Source organism: Petromyzon marinus, chromosome 56, assembly GCF_048934315.1.
Source record: "Petromyzon marinus isolate PM22_M1 ecotype Great Lakes invasive population chromosome 56, UKy_Petmar_22M1.pri1.0, whole genome shotgun sequence".
Lineage (NCBI taxonomy): Eukaryota > Metazoa > Chordata > Hyperoartia > Petromyzontiformes > Petromyzontidae > Petromyzon > Petromyzon marinus.
Genome location: NC_133722.1, coordinates 3,773,387 through 3,796,994, shown reverse-complemented (window position 1 = coordinate 3,796,994; position 23,608 = coordinate 3,773,387). Strand labels below are relative to the sequence as shown.

General features: G+C 53.3%; 1 protein-coding gene across 4 annotated transcripts in view; it reads right to left on the bottom strand.

Annotated features, from left to right (window-relative positions):
- Positions 1–3,147: 3,147 nt before the first annotated feature.
- The window catches only part of AGMO (alkylglycerol monooxygenase), a 35,862-nt gene continuing 15,401 nt past the window's right edge, over positions 3,148–23,608 (bottom strand). For all 4 annotated transcript variants that reach the window (XM_076052466.1, XM_076052467.1, XM_076052470.1 and 1 more), the window contains exons 3-14: positions 22,339–22,466; positions 21,378–21,529; positions 19,868–19,971; positions 13,481–13,576; positions 11,536–11,602; positions 11,052–11,117; positions 8,602–8,681; positions 7,798–7,932; positions 6,729–6,845; positions 6,404–6,486; positions 6,061–6,151; positions 3,148–5,677 (exon numbers count right to left, since the gene is read on the bottom strand). In XM_076052466.1, the coding sequence (XP_075908581.1) occupies positions 5,621–5,677; positions 6,061–6,151; positions 6,404–6,486; positions 6,729–6,845; positions 7,798–7,932; positions 8,602–8,681; positions 11,052–11,117; positions 11,536–11,602; positions 13,481–13,576; positions 19,868–19,971; positions 21,378–21,529; positions 22,339–22,466 (1,176 nt within the window). In that variant the 3' untranslated portion in view covers positions 3,148–5,620. The remainder of the gene's footprint in view (positions 5,678–6,060; positions 6,152–6,403; positions 6,487–6,728; positions 6,846–7,797; positions 7,933–8,601; positions 8,682–11,051; positions 11,118–11,535; positions 11,603–13,480; positions 13,577–19,867; positions 19,972–21,377; positions 21,530–22,338; positions 22,467–23,608) is intronic.

Below are 23,608 nucleotides of genomic sequence, written 5' to 3'. Positions count from 1 at the left end.
GGTGGGGGGTTGTACAGGACAGACATCAGGCGGCGTGTTTGATGGCGAGAGAGTTCACGAGGAGTCGAGTCTAAGTGGGGGGAGGGGGGGTAATAGACCCAGACACCGTGCGATGAGGAATGAGAGACGCAGGGAAGGTTTCTGGAAGGGCGAGAGGAGAACTCGGGTGGAGGTAGGGCCAGAGTAAGGTTCTTGTAGGCCCAATGCACTTCTGTTTCGTAGGACTTCAGTGATTTCTTTCGAACGCGCTGTGTGCCGCACATAAGCATATCGAATTTGAAATGATTGACAAACAAAAATCAAGGTATGCCTAGAAATATTTTCAGCGAAAATGTCTTCGACTATTTTTTACTATGATTATTTATGTCGGATGACGCAGCTTCAAAAGTATGCCGTTCATTTTCATCGATGACAAATTCAATGTTCTGACAGGACATTGAATAAAAAAAACGGATGATCACTACATCATCATTATTTAAGATAGCTTATTTTTGCACATTCTTGCGTAACAATACGTTTTAGGTGTTGTATGTGTTTTTTGTGTGTGTTTTATAACGTGTTTACTCTATGAAATTGGGCATAAATAAACCTACACACAGGCAAAAAAAAATATCCTACTATAAAAAAAGTTACTGTATTTACTATACCGTACCTTACCACTCTAATCTCAAAGACTCTGCATCACGGGGCAATGTACCTGGTACCGATGGAATGATCGAAAATGACCCCAAGCCAATGTGCAGCCTAACGACTATTCATAGATAAACCAAGGGCTCCGATTGGCTGAAAGGAGGCCTTCACGGTGATTGGTCGGGAGGCTGAGCGTTGAAATGATTGGAGGGGAAAAAAATAGTAACTACTGGCCAAGACTAATGAGATAATCTATCAAAATTGAGAGAAATAGAAAAATAAATATAACCGTTCGGATAGCTACAGGCTTAGTGCTGCTTGGAAGCGAATCGTCAGTAATTCCTCTTTGGTTCTTTCGGTAAAGTCACGTAAAGCAAATAAATAAAATCATATAATACGACGTTTCGATTGCAACACAGGCAACCGTCATCAGATAGAAAATAAACCTAGTAAACTTAGAAATATAATGCAATATAACACAGAGTAATTCCTGCAGTCACGAAAGCTTCAAATTAACTTTGAACCACTTCTACGGGGAGGATTTAAGTTAGTTTTTTCTCCGTGTCTCTGTTTGTCTCTCTGTGTCTGTGTTGTCTCTCTCTGTGGTGTCTATGTTGTGTGTCTCTGTGTGTCTATGTTGTGTCTCTCTCTGTGTATGTCTGTGCTGTCTCTCTCTCTCTGCTTGTGTGTCTGTCTGCGTGTCTCCGTATCTGTGTTTTGTCTCTCTCTCAAGTTTCACACTTAACTTCTAATTTAACAATCTTTGGAAGAACGTAATCAACCAGGTTATGCGTTAACTGTGTGTTGACCGACTCTCTGTGTTGGATTGCATTACACTTCCAAATTTGACTGAGTTTGTTTTCTCAAACTTCCTATTTTTCTCACTAAATATTTGCCAGGCGTCGACGTCTACAGGTCCAGTTGCTCTCTCTCTCTCCCTCGGCCGCTACGGGGTGAATATCCACACATCTCTCTCATTGACATGCTAGTTTCTCTACCCCCCCGCTTCTCTCTGCTCCCCCCCTCTCTCTATTTAAGACCTCGACACAGAAGCTACTACTACATATGTAGTAGTAGCTACTACTACATATGTAGTAGTAGCTACTACTACACATGTAGTAGCTACTACTACACATGTAATAGCTACTACTACATAATAGCTACTACTACATATAGTAGTAGTAGCTACATATGTAGCTACTACTACATATGTAGCTATTTTTGCTACTGGGATAATCGGGCACTGTCTATGTGACAGTTGCTTGGAGGTTGCGGTCGGTCACTCACCAAACTAAACTCATTTTATTTTACCAGGTAAGGCCCCACTGAGCTTCAATAGCTCTTGTTTCAGAAGCGACCTGGCCACAGACGACAACCTCAACGAAGTGGCTTGTCATCACGTGGCAATTTATAGCAGCTGAATGTTGGTTGAGCGCTTTTAATCGGTAAATGATTGACGCCGCGAAGGTTAAACGAGCGTAAGATAATTGTTGTTGTGTCTCACGATCTAACGCGGCCGACCTTGCATCGCGCGTCACCCAACTCCTGTGGAACTGTCGATCAACCACGGAGCTGCCACCCCCCACCCAGCCCCCCACATCTGTCTTATTTAAGCGGCCGAGCGCTCGAGAGAGAGAGAATGGCAGTCTTGTTTTGCGAGGACCAGTGAGGTGGTGGGTGAGCGAGTGAGTTAGGGTCGAGTGAGTTGGTGGGTGGGTGAGTTGGGCAAATCGATTGGGATGAGTTCGCGTGTCACGCAGAGACACAGAGACTCACACAGAGACCCGTAGACTCGTACAGAGACCCGTAGACTCGCACAGAGACACGTAGACTCACACAGAGACCCGTAGACTCAAAGACCCGTAGACTCACACAGAGACCCGTAGACTCACACAGAGACCCGTAGACTTACACAGAGACCCAGAGACTCACACAGAGACCCGTACACTCACACAGAGACCCGTAGACTCGCACAGAGACCCGTAGACTCGCACATAGACCCGTAGACTCACACAGAGACCCGTAGACTCGCACAGAGACCCATAGACTCCCACATAGATCCGTAGACTCGCACAGAGACCCATAGACTTACACAGAGACCCGTAGACCCACACAGAGACCCATAGACTTACACAGAGACCCGTAGACTTACACAGAGACCCGTAGACTCACACAGAGACCCGTAGACTCACACAGAGACCCGTAGACTCACACAGAGACCCGTACACTCACACAGAGACCCGTAGACTCGCACATAGACCCGTAGGCTCACACAGAGACCCGTAGACTCGCACAGAGACCCATAGACTCGCACAGACACCCATAGACTTACACAGACGCCCATGGACTCGCACAGAGACCCGTAGACTCACATCAAGACAGCTTTAAATATCTGTATGCTGCCACAGTGATGTGATGGGTCACCACACTGGGCTTGCAATCCAACGAGGGGCCGGTTCGATTCCACCTGCCCACACAAGCAGCCAAATTGTAGCAAAATTGACACGGCCAAACGCGTCAAGAAAATATCGTTTATTGTTACAAACGACGATAGCACACGAAGTCCATGGCCTCCGATCACAACTGCTCATTGATATTCCGTTTTGCTTTGGGGCCGTCCATAAATGACGTCACGCGATTTTGGACGATTTTTGACCACCCACCCCCCCTTCGTCACACGGCGTCACAAAAAGTCAGACCCCCCCCCTCAAATATGACGTCACAAAGCTCTGCCCCGCCCCCTCCCCCCCTCAAAAAAAAAACCATGCTTCAAATCGCTTTAAACTATTGTCATTGTAGTGGGTATTTAATGTGGCGCTGCACTCTGATGTTGTAGGAGAACACATTTATTAAAAAGTCTATTAAATTAAGTAGAACGTGTACATTTATTTAAAGTTGCGCATTTTGATGTGACGTCACATTTCTCAAACCCCCCCCCCCCCTCGTCACACATCGTCACAAATATCTGACCCCCCCCCCCCGAGATGCGTGACGTCATTTATGGACGGTCTCTATGATCATGTAAAATCCACACCGGCTGGTACTTCATTTTATCAACCCCCCCGAAAGGAACAGATGATATCCTTCCCCTTCCATGTTCTCGATGCAGCCCTAAGCACCCGAGGGTCCACCCAGACCCACTCCCATATGGGGGGGGGGGTGGGGTGGGGGTCTTGGTTGGGTATTTTTTTGGGGGGGGGGGGGCAGAGGTTTTCTTTGTCCCTCACATCATGAATCGTGGGCGCATACAATTTATTTTTAATTCTTAATTGTAAACTACTGAAACTAATCAATAAAGGTGTCCAGTTTGTGCGGGGCGTTACAAGAGATGGAGTGAGTGAGTGAGTGGAGTGAGTGAGTAGAGTGAGTGGAGTGAGTGGAGTAAGTGTGTGAGGTGAGTGAGTGGAGTGAGTGGAGTGAGTGAGTGGAGTGAGTGAGTGGAGTGAGCGGAGTGAGTGAGTGAGTGGAGTGAGTGGAGTGAGTGAGTGGAGTGAGTGAGTGGAGTAAGTGAGTGAGTAGAGTGAGTGGAGTGAGTGAGTGAGTGGAGTTAGTGAGTGGAGTGAGTGAGTGGAGTAAGTGAGTGAGTAGAGTGAGTGGAGTGAGTGGAGTGAGTGAGTGAGTGGAGTTAGTGAGTGAGTGGAGTGAGTGGAGTTAGTGAGTGGAGTGAGTGAGTGGAGTGAGTGAGTGAGTGGAGTAAGTGAGTGAGTAGAGTGAGTGGAGTGAGTGAGTGGAGTGAGTGAGTGGAGTGAGTGAGTGGGGTGAGTGAGTGAGTGGAGTTAGTGAGTGAGTGGAGTGAGTGGAGTTAGTGAGTGGAGTGAGTGAGTGGAGTGAGTGAGTGAGTGGAGTAAGTGAGTGAGTAGAGTGAGTGGAGTGAGTGAGTGGAGTGAGTGAGTGGGGTGAGTGAGTGAGTGAGTGGAGTTAGTGAGTGAGTGGAGTGAGTGGAGTTAGTGAGTGGAGTGAGTGAGTGGAGTGAGTGAGTGGAGTGAGTGAGTGGAGTAAGTGAGTGAGTAGAGTGAGTGGAGTGAGTGAGTGAGTGGAGTGAGTGAGTGAGTGGAGTGAGTGGATTGAGTGAGTGGAGTGAGTGAGTGAGTGGAGTGAGTGAGTGGAGTGAGTAGAGTGAGTGGGGTGAGTGAGTGAGTGTAGTGAGTGAGTGGAGTAAGCGGAGTGAGTGGAGTGAGTGAGTGGAGTGAGTGAGTGGAGTGAGTGAGTGGAGTGAGTGAGTGATTGAGTGAGTGGAGTGAGTAGAGTGAGTAGAGTGAGTGGGGTGAGTGAGTGAGTGTAGTGAGTGAGTGGAGTGAGCAGAGTGAGTGGAGTGAGTGAGTGGAGTAAGTTGAGTGAGTGAGTGGAGTGAGTGGAGTGAGTGAGTGGAGTGAGTGAGTGGAGTGATTGAGTGAGTGATTGAGTGAGTGGAGTGAGTGGAGTAAGTTGAGTGAGTGAGTGGAGTGAGTGAGTGATTGAGTGAGTGGAGTGGAGTGAGTGGAGTGAGTGAGTGAGAGTGAGTGGAGTGAGTGGAGTAAGTTGAGTGAGTGAGTGAGTGGAGTGAGTGAGTGAGTGTGAGTGAGTGAGAGTGAGTGAGTGGAGTGAGCGGAGTGAGTGCAGTAAGTTGAGTGAGTGAGTGGAGTGAGTGAGTGGAGTGAGTGAGTGGAGTGAGTGAGTGGAGTGAGTGATTGAGTGAGTGGAGTGAGTAGAGTAAGTTGAGTGAGTGAGTGGAGTGAGTGGAGTGAGTGGAGTAAGTTGAGTGAGTGAGTGGAGTGAGTGAGTGGAGTGAGTGAGGAGAGAGAGGCTGAGAAGCGGTGGCTGCGAGGGATGATGGCGTCGTGCACGACCGGGCCTTGTGGGTAGTGATCAAGTCAGCTGGGGGAGCGACCACCTGGACCGTGGGGCATTGTGGTCGTGCCACGTCGCCCTCCGGCGCATTCTGTCCTCGATGACGTCCCACGGATCCGGCTGCGGCTTCTCGTCGGCTGGCTGGAGATTCTGGTGACGGAAGCTAAATCACTCTCAGGCTTCTCAGGCTCCAAATCACCATCGAGGATGCAAACACCACCTGGCGGGGGGGGGAGGGGGGGGAAGGACACAGAAACCTTTTCACCAAGAGTTGAAAATTCACGTCCGGGCTCTCTGTGTGTGTAAGTACGTTGAACTTCTTTTGCACCGTACATAAACAACCGTGCCAACCGGAGGCGCGGTCTATGTGTGCACGCAGAACTTCTTTCGCGACGCGCGTAGCCGACCGTGCCAAAACGGGAGGCGAGATTCTAAAACGTCAGGCTGAACGGGCCCGCGGAAGTGGCCTTCGCAGAGCCGCCTTCGAGGTCCCCCCCCCCCCACCCCCCCTCCTCCAAGTGACCTCCGGGGGCCACGCGGCGAGGGGGCGGCGACGGCGACGCCGCGGGCCGCACGATCTCCCCGCCGGCGGACGACCGGTACCTGCGCGGCGAGTCCCAGTTCCACGAGCTGTAGCAGGTGGCAGGCCAGCTGGAGCGCGCAGCGCGCAGCCTCCGCCGGGGCAGCGTACGGCCTGCGACACACGCGGGCAAAGACACAGACCACCAACCACCCCCCGCCCCCGCGTCGCTGACACGGGCTGCTAGGGCAAGTGCTGTATCGCGAGGGGGCCCGTGCCCATTGCCACCCTCTCCGCTCGCCCCCCCCCGCCCACGGATCGAACGGTGGCACGGCCGAGCGCCAAATCGCATCTTGCACCAGGGTGGGCGAGGGATGGGGGGGGGGGAACAGGGGCGAGACGGGGGGGGGGGGGGAGGACGCTCACCGCTTGTCCATTATGAAGCTGTAGCTGCTGAGTGCCAGCAGGATGGACGTGAGGAGCGCGAGAACTTCAGCCTGCGTGGCCGCCTGTGGGGGCAGAGGGCGACATCCGGGGTGTGTGGGGGGGGGGGTGAGGTGTGTGTGGGGGGGGGGTGTGGGGTGGAGGGGGTGAGGTGTGTGGGGGGGGGGTGAGGTGTGTGTGGGGGGGAGGTGGCCACGTGAGAACGGGGCCGTTGGATCTAAAATCCACTGAGCAGCGCGCAGAGCGCTCCGGTCGCCCCTCACCCTCGCCGGGGGAGGGGCGAGGCGCCCTACCGCCCCGTCCTCACCTCGCCGCCGGCCATGAGCTTCTCGTAGGCACCGAAGCCGAGCGCGTAGTGAGCCACGACGTAGGCCTGCACCCACCCGGGATGCGCGGGGTCGTACGGCGCCTCGCCCCCCGTTATCTGCACACGGGCGCACGCACGCCCCCGCCTTCGTCAACCCGCCGCTGGATGGGAGCCGGCCTCCCCGGCCGCACGCCGTGCCGGGGATTCGACCGAGCCGTAACGGCGCCGTTTCCGTGCCGGTCGAGCTTCGCTTCACTTTTTGTCGAGCGAGGGCCCCACCCGAGACGTCTCCCAGTGAGCCTCTCGGCCCTGTCGGCGCCGGTCAGTTGGCTGCAGCTAAGACCCGTATACCGCACCAGATCTCTTGTACAGATCAATTCCGGCCACGCCAGATGTGGATGCCGATTCGTTGTCTGGGTCAAACGCGAGACTCCGGAGCCACTGATCCGTGTAAAGAACTAAAAAAAAAACAATATATCGGCTGGGCCACGAAATAATCGGGTCACGTTTCCGCGGCGCAACCCTCCGCCACCCGGCTCACGCAAGCCAGCAAAGCCGCCGCGCGGAGTGGCGCCACGCGGCTTTTGCTTCAGCCCAGCCGCCGGTGGAGTCGAAGAGCGATTCTCACGACCAGCCTGAGCTGCACGAGGCTCGCGACGCGTCGCTTGAACCTGCGTCGAGCGTCTTCAGGATCCTGAAGACGGCCGGGGGTCGCGGCACCGGGGGGGTCACGGCCAAGGGGTCGCAGCACCGGGGGGGTCACGGCCAAGGGGTCGCCGCGCCGGGGGGTCACGGCCGGGGGTCACCATGCTGGGGGTCTCGGCAAGGGGTCGCCATGCGGGGGGTCATGGCCAGGGGTCACCATGCCAGGGGGTCGTGACCGGGGGTCGCTACGCCGGGGGGTCACGGGCAGGGGTCGCTATGCCAGGGGGTCACGCCTGGGGGTCGCCATGCTGGTGGTCATGGCCAGGGGTCACCATGCCAGGGGGTCACGGTCAGGGGTCGCTATACTAGGGGTCACGGCCAGGGGTCGCCACGCCAGATGTCACGAGGGACGGAAGACAGAGACCTTGGGGATGTCTTCGAGGCAGCCCAGCCTGGGCTTCCCGGGGGCCCAACCGGGGCCCTTGATCACAACCCAGAGGCGGTGGCACCAGCCTGGCGTGGTCCACAATGTGCGCCAGATGTGCCGGAAGTGGACGTACTGAGAACCGAAACGTTGGCAGAAGACGAGTCAACGTGTGGTGGTGATGGTGGTGGTAGGCAGAAGCGAACCCAAGCAAAAACGTAGGGACCCTAAAAGCTCACGGGGGGTCCCCTGTTTCAAATTCACGACCCGAAGAAAAAAATCGGTTGCGTCAGACATCGGCTCGAAATCAAATCTTATAAGAACACAAGGAGCGAATTAACGAGCGTAAGATAACTCATTAAACCTCTCTCGGCATCTGGGCGGCGTATGAAGAGTCGGTTCCAGAAACCCTCGAGAGTGGCTCTCTGAACTCGCTCAGTCTTGTGTAGGAAGTCCTGCTGCCAGCCAGCAGTAGCGGGAGCCAGCAATTGCAGGGCTGCGCCTTTGAACTCAACTATATATTTTTTTACTTTACTAGGTAAAGCCCCACTGAGCTGTATAGCTCTTTTTCAGAAGTGACCTGGCTATCACGAATGATTGCTCAACGAAGTGGCTTGTCGTCATCATCACGTGGAAATTTACAGCAGCCGAATACTCTCTAAGCGCGTGACGTTGATTCTAAATGTGGAGGGGAAAAACCGGAGGGCCCGGGCAAAAATTAACGGGACCACGGTGGGAAGACAGAGAGAGAGAGAGAGACGCAAACTCCAAATGTGACCTTCACACGCAGGGTCGATGACTAACCTGCACCACCCAGGGGTTGAAGGTGTTGATGTTGTGAGTGAGTCCGTACACGACCTTCTCGCTCTCCCATTGGAAGGTCCCTTCAAGAGACAGCGACGATAATGAGCCGCCTTTGTTTGAAGGGGGCCCCCGCCCGCCTCCACGCCGGGCCATCGTCGCAAAGAGGAGAACCCCCAGCGGCAGCTGTCCCCGTGCGGTGTAAAGTGACTTTCGCCAGCTGGGCCCGCAGGCGGGAATTATTTTCGCCGGTAGGGAGGCTCGGGGGGGGGGCAGTAATTCCGAGATGCGTAATCCCGGTTGAGTAATTAAGGGGGCCATTCCTTTTCGTAATCTGGAAAGTTTAGGCCACGATGGGCAGCTCTTGCGGACGATGGCACGTGGTATATCTATGGTTAATACCGCACAGCAGGATTAACCAGGGCGGCCACTGGAGTCGAAACCGCGAGCCTCTGCCGCAAGCGGTAACCGGACGCGCCACCGCTGGCCTGCGCCGACTTTGGCGTGGGTGCGGGTGTGTGTTCGTAGGAGCATGCATGCGTAGGAGCATGCGTAGGAGCGTGCGTGCGAGTGTAGAAGCGTACGGGTGTGTGTGTGTAAGAACGTGTGTGTGTGCGTATGTAGGAACATGCGTAGGGGCATGCGTGCGTGTGTGCGTGCGTGTGGAGGAGCGTGCATGTGTGCATGTGTAGGGGCGTGCGTGTGTAGGAGCGTGCGTGTGTGCGTGTGTCGGGGCGTGCGTGTGTGTGTGTGTGTAGGAGCGTGCGTGCGTAGGGGCGTGTGTGCGTGTGTAGGAGTGTGTGTGTGTAGGAGCGTGCATGTGTAGGAGCATGCGTGTGTGTGTAGGAGCGTGCTTGTGTAGCGCGTGCGTGCGTGTGTAGGAGCATGCGTGTGTGCGTGTGTAGGAGCATGCGTGTGTGTGTGTAGGAGCGTGCTTGTGTGTGTGTGTAGGAGCGTGCGTGTGTGTGTGTGGGAGCGTGCGTGTGTAGGAGCGTGCGTGTGTGTAGGAGCGTGCGTGTGTAGGAGCGTGCGTGCGTAGGGGCGTGCGTGCATGTGTGCGTGTGTGCGTGTGTAGGAGCGTGCGTGTGTAGGAGCGTGCTTGTGTGTGTGTGTAGGAGCGTGCTTGTGTGTGTGTAGGAGCGTGCGTGTGTAGGAGCGTGCGTGTGTAGGAGCGTGCTTGTGTGTGAGTGTAGGAGCGTGCTTGTGTGTGTGTGTAGGAGCGTGTGTGTGTAGGAGCGTGCGTGCGTAGGGGCGTGCGAGTGTAGGAGCATGCGTGTGTGCGTGTGTAGGAGCGTGCGTGTGTGTGTAGGAGCGTGCGTGTGTGTGTGTAGGAGCGTGTGTGTGTGTGTGTGTAGGAGCGTGCGTGTGTGTGTGTGTGTAGGAGCGTGCTTGTGTGTGTGTGTAGGAGCGTGCGTGTGTGTGTGTGGGAGCGTGCGTGTGTAGGAGCGTGCGTGTGTGTAGGAGCGTGCGTGTGTAGGAGCGTGCGTGCGTAGGGGCGTGCGTGCATGTGTGCGTGTGTGCGTGTGTAGGAGCGTGCGTGTGTAGGAGCGTGCTTGTGTGTGTGTGTAGGAGCGTGCTTGTGTGTGTGTGTGTAGGAGCGTGCTTGTGTGTGTGTGTAGGAGCGTGCGTGTGTGTGTGTGGGAGCGTGCGTGTGTAGGAGCGTGCGTGTGTGTAGGAGCGTGCGTGTGTAGGAGCGTGCGTGCGTAGGGGCGTGCGTGCATGTGTGCGTGTGTGCGTGTGTAGGAGCGTGCGTGTGTAGGAGCGTGCTTGTGTGTGAGTGTAGGAGCGTGCTTGTGTGTGTGTGTAGGAGCGTGTGTGTGTAGGAGCGTGCGTGCGTAGGGGCGTGCGAGTGTAGGAGCATGCGTGTGTGCGTGTGTGCGTGTGTAGGAGCGTGCGTGTGTGTGTGTAGGAGCATGCGTGTGTGCGTGTGTAGGAGCATGCGTGTGTGTGTGTAGGAGCGTGCTTGTGTGTGTGTGTAGGAGCGTGCGTGTGTGTGTGTGGGAGCGTGCGTGTGTAGGAGCGTGCGTGTGTGTAGGAGCGTGCGTGTGTAGGAGCGTGCGTGCGTAGGGGCGTGCGTGCATGTGTGCGTGTGTGCGTGTGTAGGAGCGTGCGTGTGTAGGAGCGTGCTTGTGTGTGTGTGTAGGAGCGTGCTTGTGTGTGTGTAGGAGCGTGCGTGTGTAGGAGCGTGCTTGTGTGTGAGTGTAGGAGCGTGCTTGTGTGTGTGTGTAGGAGCGTGCGTGCGTAGGGGCGTGCGAGTGTAGGAGCATGCGTGTGTGCGTGTGTGCGTGTGTAGGAGCGTGCGTGTGTGTGTAGGAGCGTGCGTGTGTGTGTGTAGGAGCGTGCGTGTGTGTGCGTGTGTGTGTGTAGGAGCGTGCGTGTGTGTGTGTGTGTAGGAGCGTGCGTGTGTAAGTGTGTAGGAGCGTGCGTGGGTGCCTTGGAGGGGAGCGAGTTACCGAACAAGCGATCCCAGATGATCAGCGTGCCACCGTAGTTCTTGTCGATGCAGTACGGATTGCGGCCTAGGGCACGATCACGACACGCGTGGTAAGACAACAACAACAACAACCACACCAATGACAACGACGACAACAACAACAACGGCGAGAGACGCTGCATCTTGCTGGGCGTGTACCCGAACCCTTTGAGTGAGGTTCGAACTGCGGTTGACTTTGACCCACCAATCAATTTGTGGGGCCAACCTCCAACGTGGCCAATCACACGAGCGCGTCTCGTTCCGCCGACGAGGCACCGACTGCCGAAACCAGCCCCCGGGGTTGTTGTTGTTTTGTTGTTGTTGTTGTTGTTTTGTTGCTGCTGCTCACGTCGAACCAATGCACTCCCAGAAAGGAAGGCCGTGTGGCGTGATGTGAAACGTCTGACACGAGCGGGACGCGCGTCACCGCCCGCCCGCTCGCGCCGCAGACGCGGCGGGCTCACCGTGGTGGACCCGGTGGTGGCTCGGGGTGTTCAGGACGTGCTCGAGAGGTCCCAGGGAAGAGATCATCTGCAACGGTAACGTCCCGCGCGTGAGTTCGCGCGGCGGCTGTCGTCACGGAGGGGGTGTTTTTTTTTGTGCGGTTCGAATCCAGCGGGCCGCCCCGGTTTAACACTGCGGTGCCGTGGCATGAAACCGTAAAACGCTTCCGCGTCGTCCGTCGCGCTCACGAGGGGTGCGAAAGATCCCGGGCGCCCGGGGTTTCGTCGCCCTTCGAATTCAATCGGCCAAAGAAAAAGACGAAGAACAATAATAGACAATGACGGAGCCAGGATTTTCAGGTGTTCAGGTGGGGGGGGCAACCCCTCCAGAAATGAAAAATGACAGAGGAGTTGTTAGTAAGTAATAAGTTGTTAGTAAGGAGTTGTTAGTAAGGAGTTGTTAGTGAGTAAAGAGTTTTGATTTAAAGCTTTCGTGACTGCAGTAATTCATATTCTTAGTTTTTTCGGTAAAGTCACGTTGAAGAGAAACAACAAAATAACAAAATATATATAAAACAATAAAAAATTCTCACGACGTTTCGACCATAACTCAAACGGTCATCATCATCACACCTGATGATGACCGTTTGAGTTATGGTCGAAACGTCGTGAGAATTTTTTATTGTTTTATATATATATTGTTATTTTGTTGTTTCTCTTCAACGTGACTTTACCGAAAAAACTAAGAATATGAGTAAAGAGTTGTTAGTAAGGAGTTGTTAGTAAGTAAGGAGTTGTTAGTGAGTAAAGAGTTGTTAGTAAGGAGTTGTTAGTAAGGAGTTGTTAGTAAGTAAGGAGTTGTTAGTAAGTAATGAGTTGTTAATAAGTAAGGAGTTGTTAGTAAGTAAGGAGTTGTTAGTAAGTAAGGAGTTGTTAGTTAGTAATTACTTGTTAGTAAGGAGTTGTTGGTAAGTAATGATTTGTTGGTAAGTAACGAGTTGTTAGTAAGTAAGGAGTTGTTAGTAAGTAGTTGTTAGTAAAGCGTTAGTAAGTAAGTACTTGTTAGTAAGTAATGAGTTGTTAGTAAGTACTTGTTAGTAGGTAAGCACTTGTTAGTAAGTAAGGAGTTCTTAGTAAGGACTTGTTAGTAAGTACTTGTTAGTAAGTAAGGAGTTGTTAGTAAGTAAGGACTTGTCCCTTGCTTGTTATTCGACGCTTGTGTGGCGATAACACAGCCATCGATCGAGGGTCGAATTGGAACCGCGTTGTTAGTGATCGGCATGGCGCTCGCTGAAGGTGTCGATGCCTTCAGGGGAGTCGTGGACTCTGTAGACGCAGCTGAGCACAATTCTGTGAGTCACTTTTAACCGCTTTGCCGTCACTTATTGCCAATTATGGACTCAGACTATTGTCCTATCATTTCATAGAGTCCTTGGCACGTAATAATACGCTACACAGTGGCAGTGGGGGTCGCAAGATAACCGATTTATTACTAATAAACCCCAATGATCCGATCGAAATTAGGGATTTTGGTCGGATCATTGAGGGGGCACGTGCCACCCCCCCCCCCCGCCCCCCCAGTGATAATATTCATTTATCACGGGACAGATTTTTTTTGCAGACAAGTGAACAACTCAGAGGCGCGGTGCCAGGCTCAGGACTGCTCGAAAGCCCTCAGCCAACACAGACAGCGAGAGGAGGCCTTTTGATTCGAGAGTTCCACAGCTTCATAGCTAGAGGAACGACAGAGCTTGGAGGAGAAATTCGGCACCGGCTCACCGTTCGGCTGGCTACCCCCACCCCGCCGTTCCCCGCTGATCTGAGGATGCTCGTGACGCGTCCGGCCGGCGTCGAGAGTCGAGCGGCGTCGACGCGTCACCAGCCCAGATTTAAAATCCGTAAAAAGTGTGGGATGCAGCGCTGCCGCTCCGCAGCCACTGGCCGTGGAGGGATGGGCTTGGGGTACCTCCGTGTGGATCCAAAACTGGTAGAGGAGGTTCAACTGGATGTGAACGATGAAGATTGGTGGTGGAATGAACAGGGCCATTGGCAGATAAAAGACCTGCAACACCACACGCATACACACGCAGGTGACTATCACACACACAGGTGACTATCACACTACATACACACACAGGTGACTATCACACTACACACACACACACACAGGTGACTATCACACACACACACAGGTAACTATCACACTACACACACACACACACAGGTGACTATCACACACACACACAGGTGGCTATCACACTACACACACAGGTGACTATCACACACACAGGTGACTATCACACACACAGGTGACTATCCCACACACACAGGTGACTATCACACCACACACACACAGGTGACTATCACACCACACACACACACACACAGGTGACTATCACACACACACAGGTGACTATCACACACACAGGTGACTATCACACCACACACACACAGGTGACTATCACACACACACAGGTGACTATCACACTACACACACACACAGATGACTATCACACTACACACACACACAGGTGACTATCACATACTACACACACAGGTGACTATCACACACTACACACACACACAGGTGACTATCACACCACACACACACAGGTGACTATCACACACACACAGGTGACTATCACACTACACATACACAGATGACTATCACATACTACACACACAGGTGACTATCACACACTACACACACACATAGGTGACTATCACACACACACACACACAGGTGACTATCACACACACACACAGGTAACTATCACACTACACACACACACAGGTGACTATCACACACACACACAGGTGGCTATCACACTACACACACACAGGTGACTATCATACACACACACTATCACACACACACACACAGGTGACTATCACACACACACTCACAGGTGACTATCACACACTACACACACACACAGGTGACTATCACACTACACACACAGGTGACTATCACACACACGCACAGGTGACTATCACACACTACACACACACAGGTGACTATCACACACACACTCACAGGTGACTATCACACTACACACACACACAGGTGACTATCACACACTACACACACACACAGGTGACTATCACACACACACACTCACAGGTGACTATCACACACTACACACACACACAGGTGACTATCACACTACACACACACAGGTGACTATCACACACACACACACACAGGTGACTATCACACACACACACAGGTGACTATCACACACACACACAGGTGACTATCACACACTACACACACAGGTGACTATCACACACACACAGGTGACTATCACACACACAGGTGAATATCACACTACACACACACAGGTGACTATCACACACTACACACACACACAGGTGTTGTAGGTGGAGTGTCACACTGCACACACACACAGGTGACTATCACACTACACACACACAGGTGACTATCACACCAGACACACACACAGGTGACTATCACACACTACACACACACAGGTGACTATCACACTACACACACACAAACACAGGTGTTGTAGGTGGTGTCACACTGCACACACACAGGTGACTATCACACACACAGGTGACTATCACACTACACACACACACACAGGTGACTATCACACACCACACACACACAGGTGTTGTAGGTGGAGTGTCACACTGCACACACACAGGTGACTATCACACACACACACACAAGCAGGTAACTATCACACCACACACACACAGGTGACTATCACACACTACACACACACACAGGTGACTATCACACACTACACACACTACACACACAGGTGACTATCACACTACACACACACAGGTGACTATCACACCACACACACACAGGTGACTAGCACACACACACACAGGTGACTATCACACACACACAGGTAACTATCACACACACAGGTGACTATCACACACTACACACACACAGGTGACTATCACACTACACACACACAAACACAGGTGTTGTAGGTGGTGTCACACTGCACACACACAGGTGACTATCACACACACAGGTGACTATCACACTACACACACACACACAGGTGACTATCACACACCACACACACACAGGTGTTGTAGGTGGAGTGTCACACTGCACACACACAGGTGACTATCACACACACACACACAAGCAGGTGACTATCACACCACACACACACAGGTGACTATCACACACTACACACACACACAGGTGACTATCACACACTACACACACTACACACACAGGTGACTATCACACTACACACACACAGGTGACTATCACACCACACACACACAGGTGACTAGCACACACACACACAGGTGACTATCACACACACACAGGTAACTATCACACACACAGGTGACTATCACACACACACAGGTGACTATCACACACACACACACAGGTGACTATCACACACAAACACAGGTGACTATCACATACACACACACAGGTGACTATCACACACACACAGGTGACTATCACACACTACACACACTACACACACAGGTGACTATCACACACACACAGGTGACTATCACACCAGACACACACACAGGTGACTATCACACACTACACACACACAGGTGACTATCACACACACACTCACAGGTGACTATCACACTACACACACACACAGGTGACTATCACACTACACACACACAGGTGACTATCACACACTACACACACGCACACAGGTGACTATCACACTACACACACACACAGGTGACTATGACACACCACACACACAAACACAGGTGACTATCACACACTACACACACACAGGTGACTATCACACAATACACACACTACACACACACACACAGGTGACTATCACACACTACACACACACACAGGTGTTGTAGGTGGAGTGTCACACTGCACACACACACAGGTGACTATCACACACACAGGTGACTATCACACTACACACACACACAGGTGACTATCACACACTACACACACACACAGGTGTTGTAGGTGGAGTGTCACACTGCACACACACAGGTGACTATCACACACACACAGGTGACTATCACACACTACACACACACAGGTGTTGTAGGTGGAGTGTCACACTGCACACACACAGGTGACTATCACACACACACAGGTGACTATCACACACACACTGGTGTTGTAGATGGAGTTTCACACTGCACACACACAGGTGACTATCACACACACACAGGTGTTGTAGGTGTAGTGTCACACTGCACACACACAGGTGACTATCACACTACACACACACACAGGTGACTATCACACACTACACACACACACACAGGTGTTGTAGGTGGAGTGTCACACTGCACACACGCAAGTGACTATCACACACTACACACACACACAGGTGACTATCACACACACAGGTGACTATCACACACACACACAGGTGACTATCACACACACACAGGTGACTATCACACACACACACAGGTGACTATCACACACTACACACACCGGTGTTGTAGGTGGAGTCTCACACTGCACACACACACAGGTGTTGTAGGTGGAGTGTAACACTGCACACACACAGGTGACCACCACACACACAGGTGACTATCACACACTACACACACACACAGGTGTTGTAGGTGGAGTGTCACACTGCACACACACACAGGTGACTATCACACACCTCACACACACACACAGGTGACTATCACACACACACACACAGGTGACTATCACACACACACACAGGTGTTGTAGCTGGAGTGTCACACTGCACACACAGGTGACTATCACACACACACAGGTGACTATCACACACCACACACACACACAGGTGACTATCACACACTACACACACACACAAGTGACTATCACACTACACACACACAGGTGTTGTAGGTGGAGTGTCACACTGCACACACACAGGTGACTATCACACACACACACAGGTGACTATCACACACACACACACAGGTGACTATCACACTACACACACACAGGTGACTATCACACTACACACACACACAGGTGACTATCACACTACACACACACACAGGTGACTATCACACTACACACACACACAGGTGACTATCACACTACACACACACACAGGTGACTATCACACTACACACACACACAGGTGACTATCACACTACACACACACACAGGTGACTATCACACCAGACACACACACAGGTGACTATCACACACTACACACACACACAGGTGACTATCACACACACACACACAGGTGACTATCACACTACACACACACAGGTGACTATCACACCACACACACAGGTGACTATCGCACACACACACAGGTGACTATCACACTACACACACAGGTGACTATCACACCACACACACAGGTGACTATCACACTACACACACACACAGGTGACTATCACACTACACACACACACAGGTGTTGTAGGTGGAGTGTCACACTGCACACACACAGGTGACTATCACACACTACACACACACACAGGTGACTATCACACACACAGGTGACTATCACACACACACACACACAGGTGACTATCACAGTACACACACACACACAGGTGACTATCACCCACTACACACACACAGGTGACTATCACACACTACACACACACACACAGGTGACTATCACACACTGCACACACACAGGTGACTATCACACACACAGGTGTTGTAGGTGGAGTGTCACACTGCACACACACAGGTGACTATCATACACACACACAGGTGACTATCACACACACACACACAGGTGACTATCACACTACACACACACACAGGTGACTATCACACACACACACACAGGTGACTATCACACTACACACACACACAGGTGACTATCACACACACACACACAGGTGACTATCACACACTACACACACACACAGGTGACTATCACACACTACACACACACAGGTGTTGTAGGTGGAGTGTCACACTGCACACACACACAGGTAACTATCACACTACACACACACAGGTGACTATCACACACTACACACACACACAGGTAACTATCACACTACACACACACACACACAGGTGACTATCACACACACACACACAGGTGACTATCACACACACACACACACAGGTGTTGTAGGTGGAGTGTCACACTGCACACACACACAGGTGACTATCACACACCTCACACACATACAGGTGACTATCACACACACACAGGTGACTATCACACACACACAGGTGTTGTAGGTGGAGTGTCACACTGCACACACACAGGTGACTATCATACACACACACAGGTGACTATCACACACACACACAGGTGACTATCACACACACACACACAGGTGACTATCACACACTACACACACACACAGGTGACTATCACACACTACACACACACAGGTGTTGTAGGTGGAGTGTCACACTGCACACACACACAGGTAACTATCACACTACACACACACAGGTGACTATCACACACTACACACACACACAGGTAACTATCACACTACACACACACACACACAGGTGACTATCACACACACACACACAGGTGACTATCACACACACACACACACAGGTGTTGTAGGTGGAGTGTCACACTGCACACACACACAGGTGACTATCACACACCTCACACACACACAGGTGACTATCACACACACACAGGTGACTATCACACACACAGGTGTTGTAGGTGGAGTGTCACACTGCACACACACAGGTGACTATCACACACTACACACACACACAGGTGACTATCACACACACACACAGGTGACTATCACACTACACACACACACAGGTGACTATCACACTACACACACACACAGGTGACTATCACACACTACACACACACACAGGTGACTATCACACACACACACAGGTGTTGTAGGTGGAGTGTCACACTGCACACACACACAGGTGACTATCACACACCTCACACACACACACACAGGTGACTATCACACACACACAGGTGACTATCACACACACACAGGTGACTATCACACACTACACAAACACACAGGTGACTATCACACACACACACACAGGTGACTATCACACACACACAGGTGACTATCACACTACACACAGGTGACTATCACACACACAGGTGTTGTAGGTGGAGTGTCACACTGCACACACACACAGGTGACTATCACACACTACACACACACACACAGGTGACTATCACACACACACAGGTGACTATCACACTACACACAGGTGACTATCACACACACACAGGTGACTATCACACACACACAGGTGACTATCACACACACACACAGGTGACTATCACACACACACACACACAGGTGACTATCACACTACACACACAGGTGACTATCACACACACACACAGGTGACTATCACACACACACACACAGGTGTTGTAGGTGGAGTGTCACACTGCACACACACCCAGGAAGTGTACGGCTGCACGACGGACTGCCGTAGCGCTGTGGACAGGTTGTAGTACTCGGAGCTGTGGTGGACTTGGTGAGCTGCCCACATCACGTTGACCTCTGCGCGAGAACGGGGAGGGGAGGGAGGGAGACAGAGAGATGGAGCGATGGAGTCCGCTCCTTGTGGGCCTTGCGTCACACGCGAGAACCGGCCGGCTATTTAAAATAAAAAATATATTTTAAAATACTTGTTTTAAAACACGCTTTAATGAAATGTACCGTACTCGTAATGGCAGAACTCCACGACTATATGAAGTGGCCGCAAAGCTTGCCACAACGTAAGGGGCCCGTGGTGATTTACAGCCAACGTCAGTTGAGCGTGGACAATTAGACCCAAGCCGAAACTTAACATAAAAAAATTGTTTTAAATATTTGTTTTACATATATTTCTTTATAGAATATCGTATTGTCGTCAGTATGACATAAGTATACCAAGTTTTGCAGTCGATACCACATTGGCAAGTGGGTTAAAATTACGTTACAAGATTTGAGGATACAACAACAACGACAACAGACGGAGCGAGTTAAATATAAAGCGTGTGTAAACAATAATAACAACACCCGCCATTCGCCCCTAAGTGGCGGTGACGTCACCACGACGCTTGTGCTACACACACACTACGTACACACACACACATTATGTACAAACAAAGACAAAGATCCCCCATATAGCTTGTAACAGACTGTAGGGGCAAGTGCTGTTAGCGAGCACCTATGAAGGCCGGAACGGTACACGAGGGGGTGGGTGGCCAGCACCACGCCCGACCGCCTTTGTCTTTTTAGTGGTGATGTTTACACACCGCACCAGGTACTCATTTGAGGCTGAGTCGACCTAGGGGAGGCCCGGGACCGGTTCAGATAATCGTCACCGGTGTTGGCCGTGAGCGGGAATCGAACCCGGGACGCCAGGTTCATAGCGCAGCGTGCTAGCCGCTACACTATCGTGTGTGTGTACAAACACACACACACACATTATGTACAAACACACACACAGACAACTCGCTGACCCCCCCCCCGCCGCCGTGCCCCTTACTGGACATCTGTGAAGACAAAGACGGTCGCAGCTCATCGGATGCCTCCAGGACAGGACGAATGATCAAGATTCCGATCTCGGCCTGCGCTGCAATTCGATCGCGTCACGGCGCCCGGTCGACATCACCGACCGGAGGTTTGCGCCATTAAAAACAAAATCTGGAAGACAGTGGCGACCTGGGCGTTTGATCGCCACGCGCCTTTGCCCACGTGTGCCATGACTTTTTCAGTTCCACGCCGGGTGAGATCGCGCGGATGCAAGCGCGTGCCGTCAAACCCGACCACCGCCGACCACCGCCGCCCGATCGTCCGAGGCTCCGAGTCGCCCAAACAGAACGCGGCCGATTGCCCCGCACCGAGACTGTGCACGGCGCCGGCGGCGTTCACGTCGGCGGGCGCGCCTCCCCGTCGCCTCGGCACGCGGGCGCCCTCACCGTGCGCGAGACGGTGGAACCAGTAGTAGCCGAGATCGACCCCGAGGAAGGTCACGCCCCAGGTGAGCGGCGAGTCCCAGGGCAGCGAGGCGACGCGGTAGCGGTCGTGCACGAAGATGAACGCCGACAGCTCCACGCTGCGCGTCAGCAACCTGGGAGCGGAAGGCGGAGCGCAGCCTGGGCAAGCCGTGCCAGCACGGGTGCCAGCGAGGCACGGTTTTTGTTTTCCTTCCGCCGGCACGGTAAGGGGGCGCGCCGCGGCGAGGCGGGGGTTGGGGGGAGGCTCGAGCAGGGCAAGTGAGGACACGGAGGCGTGGCACGGTTATGCGCGGTGGAGAAGCAACGCGTGCCGAGCTGGCTCTAGCCTGGCTCTGGCACGGCCCCCGTGCACGACAAGTGGAAAAAGGGCAAGTGCGGTTCTGTTCGGTGTCAGGCCCGGCTTGGCGACATTGCAAAGGATGTGACCTGGCCCATGATTGGTGTCCCCGGTTGTGTTTTGATCTCAGAGGTGGCAGCCCTCCGTGAATGTGCGTGTGCGTGTGTGCGCGTGTGCGCGTGTGTGTGCGTGTGTGCGTGTGTGTGCGTGTGTGTGCGTGTGTGCGTGTGTGTGCGTGTGTGCGCGCTGCGCTACAAACCCGGCGACCCGAGTTCGATTCCCACTCACGGCCAACACCGGTGACGATTATCTGAACTGGTCCCTGGGCGTCCCCTAGGTCGACTCAACCTCAAATGAGTGCGCGGTGCGGCGCGTGAACATCGCCACTGGGGTGATACAAAGGCGGCCAGGCGTGGTGCCGGCCACCCACCCCCCTCTCGTGCGCCTTCACAGGTGCTCGCTAACAGCCCCCCCCCCCACCCAGCCCGTCCGGAGGCTACCCGGGTGTGCGGCGGGGCGGGGGGACATCTTTTTGTCCCCCGTTTGCCATCGGCGGGTGTCGCTGGCAGGGGGCGTGCGACGCACTTGGCGAGCTGGGACAGCATGCCGGCCGACACGGAGCTCACGGTGTCGTTGACGCGCGGCAGGCGGGTGCCCTTGTACCAGCACAGGGTCACCTCCAGCAGGATCATGGCCCAGAAGTACGGCACCGCCTGCGTGCGGCACGCGGACAGCGCCGAGCGGCGCGCTCCGTTGGGCTGCGAGCGACTTCCCGCGTCCTCGCACGCCGGCCCGCGTGGCGCGCCCGGGAGGGTGAGGACGTGAGTGCGCAGATGCCACGGGACTGCCTGCCACCTACGTCTTGCCACAGACACCACCTGCCACCTACGCCTTGCCACAGACACCACCTGTCACCTTGCCACAGACACCACCTGCCACCTACGCCTTGCCACAGACACCACCTGCCACCTACGCCTTGCCACAGACACCACCTGCCACCTACGCCTTGCCACAGACACCACCTGCCACCTACGCCTTGCCACAGACACCACCTGCCACCTACGCCTTGCCACAGACACCACCTGCCACCTTGCCACAGACACCAACTGCCACCTTGCCACAGACACCACCTGCCACCTACGCCTTGCCACAGACACCACCTGCCACCTACGCCTTGCCACAGACACCACCAGTCACCTTGCCACAGACACCACCTGCCACCTTGCCACAGACACCACCAGTCACATTGCCACAGACACCACCTGCCACCTTGCCACAGACACCACCTGCCACCTTGCCACAGACACCACCTGTCACCTTGCCACAGACACCTCCTGTCACCTTGCCACAGACACCACCTGCCACCTTGCCACAGACACCACCTGCCACCTTGCCACAGACACCACCTGTCACCTTGCCACAGACACCACCTGCCAACTCGCCACAGACACCGCCTGCCACCTTGTCACAAACACCACCTGCCACCTTGCCACAGACACCACCTGCCACCTTGCCACAGACACCAACTGCCACCTTGCCACAGACACCACCTGCCACCTACGCCTTGCCACAGACACCACCTGCCACCTACGCCTTGCCACAGACACCACCAGTCACCTTGCCACAGACACCACCTGCCACCTTGCCACAGACACCACCAGTCACATTGCCACAGACACCACCTGCCACCTTGCCACAGACACCACCTGCCACCTTGCCACAGACACCACCTGTCACCTTGCCACAGACACCACCTGTCACCTTGCCACAGACACCACCTGTCACCTTGCCACAGACACCACCTGCCACCTCGCCACAGACACCGCCTGCCACCTTGTCACAAACACCACCTGCC